Here is a 13,472-nt window from a genome sequence, read left to right on the forward strand (position 1 = left end):
TCAAATGAGCAATGAGAATTTAAACGATAGTTGTATTTGTTTTATTGAAAGAGACATGCGTACTATATGATGTTTTTGTTAAGTTTCAAAAAATAAAAACCCGTAAAAAACAAATTTAGACATATGACATTTTATTTATGCATTTCTATGAAGTTTCACATAATTTTTTTGTTTGATTATTTTTTTTCTATATTACTTGAGCCGACCTGATTCTAGCCGATCGGAGGGGCCCGGCCCGGCCTAGCCGAACCAAAAAAAATCAAATACTGATTACTTCACACAACCGGCCGAACCGGATCGGAAAAAAATTATGTAGCGATGGTTAACTGAATATGGACTAAAAGGATCTCTGACCCCTATAAAAAATTTCCTGAATCCACCATATGTATACGAACATTTTAGCCTTCTCACCTCCTAAAAACTATTTGTCAAAATCTTTAAGCTTAAATGGTAAAATATATATATTAATAAAATAAAAATGAAAATCATACCCAGCCCTTTGAAGAATTGAAACCAAAACTCAATAGTGATTCGGGTTAAGGTTAAGCAAAGAGAAACCGAGCATGCACACGAAACGGGTGGCCGTCATATGTCAAATTCATCAGTGCCTAAATGGAACCAGCCTGTCAATTTATGAAACCCCATCCATCCATTTATGTTGCAATGTCACGCGCCGCTTTTCATTTGGGACCCGGTTGGTTGTATCTTAAAAATCTACCCACCGCTTATTATTATTTTAAATCACATTTTCATTGTTAAATAACCATGTCTTTTTCTAATTAGATATTATTAATAATAAAATATAACCTTTTTTTTATTTCTTGCCAATAAAATGAAGTATATCCCAACCCGTCCACACGTGTTTACATTAACAAAAAGAGGTAATTCATCGTATGGGGAGGTCATTACAATGTTTTGAAACCTAGACAGGGACCGGCTATTTAGCCCATTTATTAATAAGTCGGATAGTTTTCACGGGTGGCGGTTGAACCCGATTACACACCGGGTGAATCGGTAAAGTGCGGTCTTGTTAAGCGGTCTGCAATATTGAAAAACGTATATATATTATGTGTAAACAAATTTGTAGTATGAACGCAAAGTTAACCATTTCTTCACACAATCATGTTAGAATGTAAACAAACATAAATAAACTCTTCATATAAACAACTCTTCATCATATGTTGTTTACCATTATAGCGTCCATATGACTTTATGTGATGAAGGAGGTAAAGTCATGAGTTTGGATTAGTGGTCCTAATTAGGGACGTAGTTTTTTAACCGAATCCAACTAGGATGGAACCTGAAACGCGAAGGTAGTATTTAGTTTGGTAATCAGGTTAAGAAAAGGTTAATCGGGTTGACCTTATTGACACGAATTAACATATAATAAAATATTAATTATGCATAGCTTTCCTTCCATATGTTTGTACTTGTTCGGCAAGGATGCAAAACACTTTGATCCGGACACAGTCGACCTACGCCAGGCCACCTAGGCTTAACATGTGAGGGGGTAAATCGGACTCACTCAACGGCAAGATGATGTGCAAAGCCAAGGATCGAACGTCGGACCATTTTTTGGCAAGGCTACAAAGGACCCCACCTTAACCAACTGAGCTAAACGCGCGTGTGCGTGTGTCTGTGTGAACAGAAAAGTTTAGTTTTCATTGACACATTTATTTATTGTGTTTGAAAGTGATGTTGGTCATTTGAGCGACTAAAAAGGTTCGGTTTGGTTAACACGATTTGTAAGATCATGTTAGGAGTGTTGTATTTTTTTTTTTTGGCATTGTATGCTCATTATCAAATTAAGTTTTATTATAAAGTATGCATTGCAACTTGAACTTAGAATTCCAAGGTAACCAAAAATTAATTAACCCGAATCTTATTTGTGTTGATAAATGAGTAAGAATCCTATAACAAATAAAAGGCCGAATGACATGAAACCTGAACATCCATAGTTCTACTATATAAACTATATTTACTGATAACTTCTTTGAACAGCTATCACTAGACTCGTCAACTAACAAAGCAAACACATCATCACTATTATCTTTAAAAATAAAATTTAGAAATTCATTCTCAAAAAAGAATGTCAAGCAGCATCTTTTTAAATAATTGGAGATGTTTACTTATTATCACATTACGAGTTTTGGCAATTAATAAAGTTTCCTATCACGGAGTAGGACTTAAGGCTATGTGTGATGGAGGGGCTACAAAATGAGGCGTTTTGCGTCATGTGGTGTCCAGTCAGTAAATAGTGAGTTTTTGTTTTTGGGGTGTAATGGTGTTGTAGCCCCACATATATATATATATATATATATATATATATATATATATATATATATATATATATATATATACATATATATATATATACATATATATATGTATATATATATATATATATATGTATAATATAAACACACACAACTCACACACAACCCAGGCGAGAACCCCCCCCCCCCCCCCCCACACACACACACACAATTTGCCCCAAAAATCGCCTAGGGGGCGGTGTTCACGCCCCCAATTCGCCCCGGTCGCCCCTTTTTTCTCGGCCACTACGGATGGCTTAAGTCAATTACCATCAAGGAATTTTTTGTAGACCACAAAAGATAATGCATTTTTAAGAAGAAATCTACAATCATTAAAGGTATCATTCAAGAAATATTGTAAAAGTAAGTTTACAAGATCGAGTACTTCCGAAGTACTCGCTATATGGTATGACGCTGATATGAGTTTTAACTCCACTTAATTACTAAGAATCGATTAAAGATGATCAACCTCAATCAAAATCACATCTATTTAGTCAGCTTGAGCCGATTTTGACTTAGAAAATAAACACATTTCTTATTTTATAATATTAAAGAACTGATATCATTTTTTAATTAAAGATTAGTAATTTATATTGATATTCACCTATTTTGTTATAAATATTATTAAACTTATAATATTTGGCATATAGATGTAGATATAGATATATAGATATATATATCATCATCGTACTCAGTATATCCCGCCAATAGCAAAACTATGATAGGGTCTGAGGAGGGTAAAATGTAGACAACATTACCTCTACCCCATAGGGATAGAGATGCTACTTCCGGTTATATATATATATAATTCAAAAATTAATTTTCTTTATATCTATCATGTCACTGTACTCTTCGAGTACTCCCCGTATACTTCAAGTACACCCAACTCATAATTCGACTATCTAGCAACTTTGCAACCTTGCATTCAAGTGAAGTCGATTAGCTATTTTCACCGTATCATCTTACATATGAAGAGCAATGGCAATACATTAATTTTGATTTACTAAATTTTCACATGTTTTAAGTGCTTTATTGTGAGCACTACCAACATCATCAACATGCATAACAAGTCTAATCGGTTTATGCCTAGAATTAAACTTTTCAAATGAAAATACATCACGACCCCTTGATTCCTACTGTAATATGCAAACATGCAACAACGCAAAGAAACATACTGTGACCGTTTTTACATTGTACTCTAACAAACTATTGTATTAATCATACCAATTCGAGCTGAAACGACATTATTGAAACCATATCTTTCTTTTTGGGAAGTCACGACCACGTATTTAGCAAGGTCCATTAAGCAAATAATCTTTCACAAATTGAAACGACGTTCTTACTGTACAAATAAAAAACAAAGATAAAAAGTGTAGAATTAAAAAAAATACTCAAAAAACTTTAATAGTTTATGTTATTTTGATCTAATTTTCAAAAGGTAGCGTTTGGTATGCAGGAATGACAGAGGGAATGGAATGATTCATTATGTGGGAATGAAGAAATTGGTGTTTGATTACTCAATGGAAAGGAATCATCAATTACACATGGAATCTCATTCCATCAAAACCATTCCTTCCCACCTTCCTTCTATTTTTTATTCCATTCCTCCCTCACCCTACTTTCTCAACACCACCACCACCTAACAACAACTACCACCACTACCATCGCCGCCACCACCACCACCAAAGCCGCCACCACCACTTGACCGTCATCGTCACCGTCGCCACCACCTCCGCCGCCACCACCACTACCACCACCTTACCACCAGCGTTACCACCGCCACCTGACCATAACTGCCACCACCACCGTCTAACAACAACAACCACCACTACCATCACCACCACCACCACTACCATAGCCACCACCTGACCATCACAGTCACCGTCGCCACCACCACCACCACCAGCGCTACCACCGCCACCTGACCATAACCGCCACCACCACTGTCGACGCCACCACCATCACTACCAATGCTACTACCGCCATCCCCCACCACCACAACCACCCCGCCTAACTGCCACCACCACCGTTTTCGTCGCCGGAGCTACCACCACCGTCGCTATTTCAGTTTTTTTTTGGTTAAAAAAATATATTTTGGAATAGGAATATTTTTATTATTTCTATTTTATTCCTACATTTTTTTTGGATACCAAACAACATAAAGTAATTATTCATTATATTACCATTCGTTAACCAAACAAGACAAAGGAATGGCAATGATCCATTTCATTCTCTTTTTCATTCCATTCCTTCTCTCATTCTATTCCCTCTTCATTCCATTACTTCCAACCAAACATACCCTAAGGGCGCGTTCGCTTCACGGATTTTTTTTAAGGGTTTGGAATTGGAATAGGAATTGGAATGGAATGGAATGGAATGTTTGGTTAATATGTATTGGAAATGAAATCTTCTTCATTCTTGTTTTTTTTAAGAACGAGGGCAAAGGCGGAAACGTTTTAGTTTTTTTACATTTTTCGTTTTTGATTTATATTTTGAGTTATGAATTTTTTATTAATTTTTTTGAATTTTTTTTGGAGGGGTTTTTATTGTTAATAAGGAAATCCTTAAAAATCCTTTCAAATATGTGGGATTTTAAAATCCCATGAAATGTGAGATTTGATGGGATTTAGTTTCCATTCCTATTCTTTCATTTAATGAAACGAACATATCAATTCATGGGATTTAAAATCTCATTCCTTAGAATTCTTTACAAATCCTTGAAACGAACAGGCCCTAATAGTTAAATCAAACTCAATAGTTTACCAATGTATTAATAAATAAAATAATCATGTTTAATATTTTAAAAACTAGAATATTATAGAAGCCTGGAATGCAATGTTCGTCAAATGACAACAAAAATCCATTGCGTTTTGATAATTGGAAAAGTTTGTTAAATCATCTTATCATGATTACTTGTGAATTTCATTTCTTTTTTTACTTCAACTTTTGTGATACTTTCTGATATCTTTGTACTGTTAGGCTGTTACGCATTTAGCTTGAATCAAAATGAAACCAACTGAAATTGAAATCACAACAATTGATGTACCTAATATTTTTATTTAAAAATAAAAACAAAAATCAAAATCACAAAAAAATCAAAACGGCGATACACACGTGAGACGAGAACAGGCGATGCACCTGTTCGTCTTCCCACTCCTGAATACCATGCAGATTCTAAATTCTGTAATTGTTGAAGTTGCCAGACAATTAAGCAATTGGGCTTGAAAAGTTGGAGTTGAGGTACTGTAAAATATCATGGATAAGAAACTTAATTGGTCTTTTAGTCCAAGAACTGATGAAAGAACTCCTCTAAAAATTAGCACGTGACAACTTTGGTTATTCACGTAAACTCAGTGTATACAATGTCATTATCTTTCTAAGATAGTACAATTAACATGAGAAATACGTACTAGTAATTATAAGGGAAGAAATTATAGCTAAAAGAGCATGAAAAGTAAAAAACTTGTAGCTCAGTGCTCATAGGAATAACAATACTAATCAATTTCACATAAAGCCAAACCATAATCTATTTCCTAGGCGCATGTGTAGGTTTGTTAGCCTCAAATGCAATTTGGCTATTGCAAATATTAATTTGGTTTCATTGGATTAGTCCGATTGCTTCTTTCAACATTGAACACTCAGTACTCTTGCGAGCATAATAGCGTATCCATTATTCACAAACATGACTTGAAGAATCCTTAGGGTGATAATCAATAGATCATAATTAGCAAAAACAACAGCCTTTCCACCTCTATTGCTCAGCTTGAGTGTGTTAATTTATCCCAGGTATCTATAACCAAACTTTAGCCAAGTATGTTGTATGCAAAAAGACATGTTTGCTCCTGCAACCAACAGACTAATTCTAGTAAAAATGGTCACATGTACTTCCAATATTCTGCAAATTAAACATAGAAATCCACTGTTAAGCAAGCAAGAGAAAATGCATATATAAAATGTGATAGAACCCAAAACCCAATTCGAGAGGGGCTCGTCTCCGATTTAACCAATTCAAGATGGTAAGTCTCCAATTACAAGATGAACTTGATAATCAAAATAAACAAGACATAGAAACTAGAATAAAGATGGAATACTTAAAAGTTAAAACATAATTTGGTAGTTAATGCCTCCTAACATTCAGCCTTTGACAATCAATGGTCAACAGTCAACCTGCCACTAATTCAGCCCTAAACTTTTGCTCCCGGTTGACTGATTTTGGGTAACGAACCCGAGACCCTGTGGACCCATATGGGTCGACCCACTGATAAAATGGAGGCGTATCAATCTGTCAAGAGACTTTGAAAAATATTCAAACATAATCCTACTATAAATTTTATATTACTTTTACTGAAAAACTAACGAAAATACATGAAGTTGACTATCAATCCCTAGGTACATTCGGGTCGTTATCCCAGTTTGATGGTTATCACTATAAAATTCAACAAATGCTTATCACATAATCAGGTGCCATTGAAAACCACCAACAGTTGTATACTTTACCACCAAAAATACAACTGCTTCTTCACACAAACAACCTGATACTTAACCTGGATTTTGAAACTGCATATTTGTATCTTATAAATTGAATTAGATTTAGACACCCTTAACAAAATAAACAAATGAGATGCTTGCTATACTACATTACTGAAAGAACATGACAAATGTATCAATAATGAATCTTAAATGAAATCATATAGAAACTTGAAAATCACGAAAAAAAATGAAGAAAATTGAATATAGAACGTCATACCTTTCAACCAAGATGGATAGTTTCTATATCAACGGTTATGGTACGGTGCCACTGATTATCAACCACAAACAGATGAAATGATTTCAAATCAGAGAAGATTACCACTGAGATCTTGATAGGGATTAGGGTTTTGCGTTGAAGAATGTATGGTTTTGATGGTGAAAGGAAGAGATCGTCTGTAAAATAGCGACGATTTGTTTGACATGGTTCTTCAGGTTGAATCGGTGATGTGATAAAAGAGATCCGATGTTGAGATTATATCCTTTATGATAAATTTCATAAATAAAAACAGACAAACGATTTACAATGAAGTGGCAGGTAAACGGACAACAAGTTGCGACTTTATTGAAGATTAATAAAGTTGAAGATTGATTTGGAAGAGTATAAAACGATTTACAATGAAGTGGCAGGTAAACGGACAACATGTTGCGACTTTATTGAAGATTATTAAAGTTGAAGATTGATTTGGAAGAGTATAAGATGATTGTTTTCATTGTTAGGTTTATAGAGCTGCCAATTTGATTTTGAAATTAAATAATAAAAAAAATTAGAAAATGACATGTGATAATTTAAAGAAATTTGATGAAAAACCTATTACTTTATTATATACAGAGAAGAGATGTTATACATTATAGAAACTTTTTTTTATAGTATTCTTATAACAATATCATGTAATATCTAAATTTTAATTATAATATAACATGCAAATTTTTTTATTTTTTTTTATATGTTTTGAAGTGGATTGCGTTTTTTAATGTATAATAAAACTTGATGGGTTAAAGCTATCCAATATCATAATATTTCGAGACTTCTTAAGCAAAATTTAGAACTCTTCTAAAGTATTTAATATGTTTAAGAAAAATTGGATATAAATAATCTAAATAGTACCTATTGCCAATATTTAACCTCAGCGAATTTGCATAAGATGAGAACATGATCCACCAACTCTAAAGCTTCTCCACACGCATCGCAGGCCATGGTTTGAGCAAATGCGTTTCTCTTTGCTAGTTCCAATTTGACAGAAATTCTCCCAACACAAAGAAACTGAACCCATTTTTCCCATTCAAACATTGAATGTTCATGCGAGAGAATAGCCTTTTCAACCAATAATATAGCCAACTTAACCTGAGGATTCACCATCACAGCGTTGGCACTTGGAAACACATGATTGCAACTACAGAGAATGGCGTTCTGAACCAAGAACAATTGAATATGTTCAAGCCTAGCCACCGCCCACCTTAGATTATTATAGTGTCTTAATTAATAACGACAAAGTAGAGTCAAAATAAATAGTGTTATAGATTCTTTCCTTGTTAATTAACATAGCGTCTTTATTATATGATGTGCTTTGCTTTTTATTATAATGCGGATAGGATTGGAATTTAAAATTGTAAAAATAAACCTGCAAACAAGTTGAAAAAAGATAAACCCAGGTCAAGTCACAGAAAACTGCTAGCATAGATCTAAAACTTGAAATTAAGGTACAAGTACATCAATAAGTTCTAGAATTTAATTCATTCATATTACAAACCAAAACTAAGATTTCACTTTCTTGGGTACACGATAAGCTCCAACCACACAAGCATGGTCTCGTTCAAAGGGCTCAAGCGTTACTTGCTCCATAGGTTTGAACTGCTCTGCCTGAAGCTTCTTAACTTCTGAGGCAAACACTGCCTCTGCTGGAACAGTAGAATCTATGCAGTTTGCCTATCGACATAAACGTTGGTATTAAAATTTCAAGTAACTTTACAAAATAATAACCTAAATAAAATGAATATGAGAAAAGTAAAAGCAAACCTTAATCGATATAACAAAATAGCCTCCAGTTTTCAAGAAATAAGATGCGTTGAGAGTTAAAATCCTAGCCTGCAAACATGAGAAACAACAAAATCCATTATGTTCAAACGCTAATGAGACTTGTTAATCTGCCAAATTCACTGAAAACAAATGCATAAAATTGGAAAACAACTAAAAATGTATTGTTGGCATATCAATTAAAAACAAAGTGATGGAAAAATAATAATCAGAAACTCATTTTTTGCATCATCCATGATGTCCTGAAGGGGAATCCAAGTAGCTCTTCATATGATAACATTAGAAATAACTAAAAAATAATTATCACAACTATAAAAACAAACACAATTAACCAGCTCAAGATTTAATATAACAATATATAAGCATAAAAACAATTTGAAGACAACAATGCAAAAAACAATATATATCTTAGAACACAACATAAAACCAATTATGTGAGTACACAGTAAATATACAAACCTTTAGCTGTGATTAAATAATCGAATACGATAAAAAACAACTAAAAACCACGTTCGTCAAGTAAAATAAATGCAACATGGTTTTTACATATCTATGAAAAACAACTGAAAACAAAAAATCAATAGCAATAAAACCATCAGAAACTCGGTTTGGCATCATCCAAGATGTCCTGAAGGGGAATCCGAGTAGCTCATCATATGATACATTGCAAGAAAACAAAAACAAAAGCAACATTTTTCGAAAACTACAGTACAATACTTGTAAAAAACTTTAAAACATCAACAAAAGAATCAAGCTAATAGAATTCAAAGATAGATGATAATGATAAATAAAAAGCACACCTGATCAGGTTGAGCAACATCAGAAAATATGACATCAACCATGCCAACAAGCATCCTGTATTTAGCAGGGTGTCTGGCATCTTCAATAATAGGAATAACATTTGTTCTCTTTTTCGCCATGTTCACCAAATCTCTTCCACTTCTATGAGAAAACTCAACAGCATACACAACTCCAGTCTAGCAATTACAACATCATGACTATTATTAAAACAAATTTTCAAATACACAAACAAAATTACTTGCAAAACTTCTTACCGGTCCAACAAGATCAGACACATGAGACACAGTAGTTCCAGATGCAGCCCCAAGATAAAGCACACGAGATCCAGGTTTCTGAAGATAAAATTAAAAACATTAAACCCTAATTTTATGACAAAATTGCTTTTATTAGTAATAATGTGTGCTTACCATCCAGATATTGTCAACACCACCAAGAATAGCAGCAGCTAATTTTGATCTAAAAGGATTCCACACTCTGTACTCAACCTTTGTGCCATCTTCATTCTACATACAAATCAAATTGGTAAATAATTTGAAACTAGCTACATAGTGTAAGTGTAGCAGGATTCCCATAAACAGAAAACTAACTATAATAAAACTATTTTGTAAATCAACTTTAAACTTTTATTATTACGATAATATAACTAATTTAAAACAATTTTGTTTATCTTTTAAAATACAATGTTTTCTACAATTCGAGTCTGCAATCACTTCACACTTAGGGGGGTGGGGGTGGTCCAATTTCCATCACTCACCACAACCTATGGTGGTGTGCCACCTCACCCCACCACATTCCATCACTAGTGATGGAATTTAAAATACAACGTTTTCTACAATTCGAGTCTGCAATCACTTCACACTTAGGGGGGTGGGGGTGGTCCAATTTCCATCACTCACCACAACCAATGGTGGTGTGCCACCTCACCCCACCACATTCCATCACTAGTGATGGAATTTAGTGGGGGTGGTGTTAGTGTGATGGGTTTTGGTATACATACATACATATATATATATATACAGGTTTTTGTGTGTGTTGGGTTTTGTTTGAATTGAACGTGTGATGGTGATCGCGCTAAACCCCCCATCACTCGTGATGAAAGGGGTGGCGGCGGTGTTCCAAAGCCCATCATCGTGATGGGTTACCTATAACGAACCACCCTGTCCCCCCTTATTTCAAATATATAAGTTATTTGCATCTACTACTAGTATATATTTTACTCAAACCTAAGTTGTAAATAATGCTGTGCAAGTTATCAATTCATAAAGCCATCAACTGCTATTTTTGGCACCCAATGTTAACCAAAATAAAATCAACTCATGTTTTCATACGGGGTGTTTAGAACTCCTTTTTCCATAAAATAATAAGTTACAAAGTTGAGTTAATAAGTTACCCAATGGGTCTGTATTCTCTTATATCATAGTACTCATTAACTTATCCCCTAACAATAAAACACAAGACCAAGCACCTTTTAACAATAAGTTATAAATTGCTTATAATAAACAATCCCAAACACCTGCTTCATGTGTTTCATGATTAACATCATCATTTCACATAGCATATAATATAAGCTATTAATACGTTTTTTTTTCTCCAAAGCAAGTTTGCCACCAACTGTAAATCTAATATTGTCTCTCATGTTATTATCTCTATCTTATACCACCGTGTCTCATGTATTAATATCTCTATTCATTTACTTAAGCATCCTTTTTTTTCATATAAAGCAGATAAAAACTTCAGCCCAATTGGGGTTCCGAACCAAAGCGTTTAAATATAAAATTGTTAAGTACCCACGGTTAGGTAGAGTCGAGAATGGGATAGGTAACCCGTTGAGCGGATCAATCTCAAAGATAATTAGAGAGAAGCCAGAGTAGCAATTTAGAGAAAATATTAGACTTTCATAATTTTCATTCATAATCATCCCAGAGTACATACATGACGATTAAATAGAAATAATACTCAAACTACCCACTACTTGTTAACCCATGTTCCACTAAAATAATGGAGTAACTACCTATTACTTGACACACTAATTCTAAATAAATGATAAAACAACTAATAATATTTAATTATGCATAATTAATAACAAAAATAACATGTACCTGGACAGAGATCCTCTTCTCATTATAGACAGCTTCTCCAGGAACCATATTCTTAGTGCAAAGAGCATCTTCTTTACCCTTGGCAATAAACACACCTTCATGTCTATGCGGCTCCACAATAACCTTACTTCCTCCCTTCATTCCACCGCCTCTACCGCCGCCACGTCCTCCTCTGACCCCACCACCACGACCTCTCCCACCGCCTCTGCCGCCGCCACGGCCCCCACTTCTTCCGCCTCTACCGCCGCCATCGCCACGGCCGCCTCTAAATCCACCACCGCCGCCACGTCCTCCTCTGATTGGAGCTCTCATGTCGGTTGGTTTGATTGGTAGGGTTTATGAATGAAGCAGAGGCCTTTTATAAGAACAAGTAGGGTTTAGGGTTTTGGTTACACACACATTTCTGGCTCATATTACTAGGCTGAGGGGTGTGGGGCTCCAACGGGGGCGCGAGTGGGGGCTCCAGCCAATAATATTGTGACGTGTGGCAGAGAGAGAAACTGGATAAGGTGGGTGTTGGAGCCCCCGCTGGAGCCCCTGGCCCTGGTGTGGAGGGGCTCCAGCAGGGGCTCCAGCGGATTTTTTTTTTATTTTTTTATAAATATATTCAAAAAACGTATTGTTAAAAAAAACTCATAAATTATTAAACAAAACACACATTAAAAAAAAACACATTAATATCTAAAAATAAAATAAAAATTAAAGTACTAAAAAAAACATTATTCTTATTCTTCGGCTTGGTCTTTTTTCCGGTGAACGCGTCGTCTTGCTCCCGTAGCATCATCGTGTGATTCTTGTGTCTCTGTAACAACAAAGTTAGGAGACGGTTGTATGTTGGATGGTTGAAAGCCGGATGTTTCTTGCGGCCCCGAATAAAACATCGATTGGTCTGGTGACGACCATAAATCGTCGTAACTATAAGCTGAATCTAGGTTTGGGTACCAATTTCCAGACATTTTTTGGTATTATATAGGAGTTTGGGATATTATATATGAGTTTGGAGATTGAAGTTGTGTTTTGATATGGTTGAAATGGGTTGATTTTGGGGTATTATATAGGAGTTTTTAATGTTTTTTTTTAAAAAAAATCGGAGCTCAACGGCTCTTTTGGGCGGGCCCACCAGCTTTTCCTCTCTCTTCTCCCGCGACCACACTCACCGCCTGCCTGGGGGCTCGCGCTCGCGCCCCGTTCGCGCCCCGGTGGTGTGGGGTTAGCGCCTGGGGGCGCGAGCGGAGGGGCTCACGCGCCCAGGTTAGCGCCCCACACCCCCTCAGCCTTATTTTACATCCTTTAATTTGTGGGCTAGTAAATATGTGCTAAGTTCAATGGGTCTGTATTTTCTTATATCGTAGTACTTCGCCCATTCAAAATCTTTAAACCCCCCCTTCAAATTTAAATACAACATGCTAAAATGTGCCCGTGCGGGAAAAAACGTAAACTAGTAATCATGTAACATGTTAATTTTTTGAAAATAAATTAACCAAAAAGATTACAACAATATCATATTTAAATTAAAGAGAATAAAATATTTATGTTTGTATTCTACCTTTAAAGAAATATATATATTATCATATGAAAAAGTTAAGATTGGGCTAAACGTACCTCATGTTTTACTTGTCACCCCTCCTCTAAACTTTTATTTTACTTTAAGAATTTCTTTGACATATTACTCCCCTATAACATTTTATAGCATTT

At 35.0% G+C, this 13,472-nt stretch overlaps 1 protein-coding gene and 2 non-coding genes across 4 annotated transcripts; all 3 read right to left on the bottom strand.

Moving 5' to 3' along the window:
• Positions 1 to 8,577: 8,577 nt before the first annotated feature.
• LOC143597332 (rRNA 2'-O-methyltransferase fibrillarin 1) lies at positions 8,578 to 12,089 on the bottom strand. Of its 2 annotated transcripts, XM_077075859.1 has the most exons (7): positions 11,978 to 11,982; positions 11,778 to 11,944; positions 10,086 to 10,181; positions 9,933 to 10,010; positions 9,678 to 9,854; positions 8,860 to 8,928; positions 8,578 to 8,769 (listed from the first exon to the last, which is right to left on the bottom strand). In XM_077075859.1, exons 2-7 carry the CDS (start codon positions 11,916 to 11,918, stop codon positions 8,599 to 8,601), a joined length of 732 nt encoding a protein of 243 aa, XP_076931974.1. In that variant the 5' UTR covers positions 11,919 to 11,944; positions 11,978 to 11,982; the 3' UTR covers positions 8,578 to 8,598. The 2 variants fall into 2 exon arrangements, with proteins under 2 accessions (XP_076931974.1, XP_076931973.1); XM_077075858.1 differs by having other exon boundaries at positions 11,778 to 12,089.
• On the bottom strand, positions 9,082 to 9,153 carry LOC143597335 (small nucleolar RNA snoR60). Its single transcript, XR_013146882.1, has one exon. It is a non-coding gene; the product is annotated as a small nucleolar RNA snoR60 (small nucleolar RNA).
• LOC143597334 (small nucleolar RNA snoR60) lies at positions 9,469 to 9,539 on the bottom strand. The gene has a single exon (XR_013146881.1). It is a non-coding gene; the product is annotated as a small nucleolar RNA snoR60 (small nucleolar RNA).
• Positions 12,090 to 13,472: the final 1,383 nt, after the last annotated feature.

This window comes from Bidens hawaiensis, unplaced genomic scaffold (assembly GCF_021521415.1).
Source record: "Bidens hawaiensis isolate Kalapana, Puna unplaced genomic scaffold, B.hawaiensis_p1.1 tig00048135_1, whole genome shotgun sequence".
In the NCBI taxonomy this organism is placed as follows: domain Eukaryota; kingdom Viridiplantae; phylum Streptophyta; class Magnoliopsida; order Asterales; family Asteraceae; genus Bidens; species Bidens hawaiensis.

What these genes read in the sequence shown, in the direction of transcription:
- LOC143597332 (XM_077075858.1), bottom strand. Translation starts at nt 12,089, where the DNA reads ATGAGAGCTCCAATCAGAGGAGGACGTGGCGGCGGTGGTGGATTTAGA. An exon ending in AGAAGAGGATCTCTGTCCAG is followed by an intron (nt 10,182 to 11,777) that starts GTACATGTTATT and finishes ATTTGTATGTAG; the next exon opens with AATGAAGATGGCACAAAGGT. An exon ending in GTGTTGACAATATCTGGATG is followed by an intron (nt 10,011 to 10,085) that starts GTAAGCACACAT and finishes TTTTATCTTCAG; the next exon opens with AAACCTGGATCTCGTGTGCT.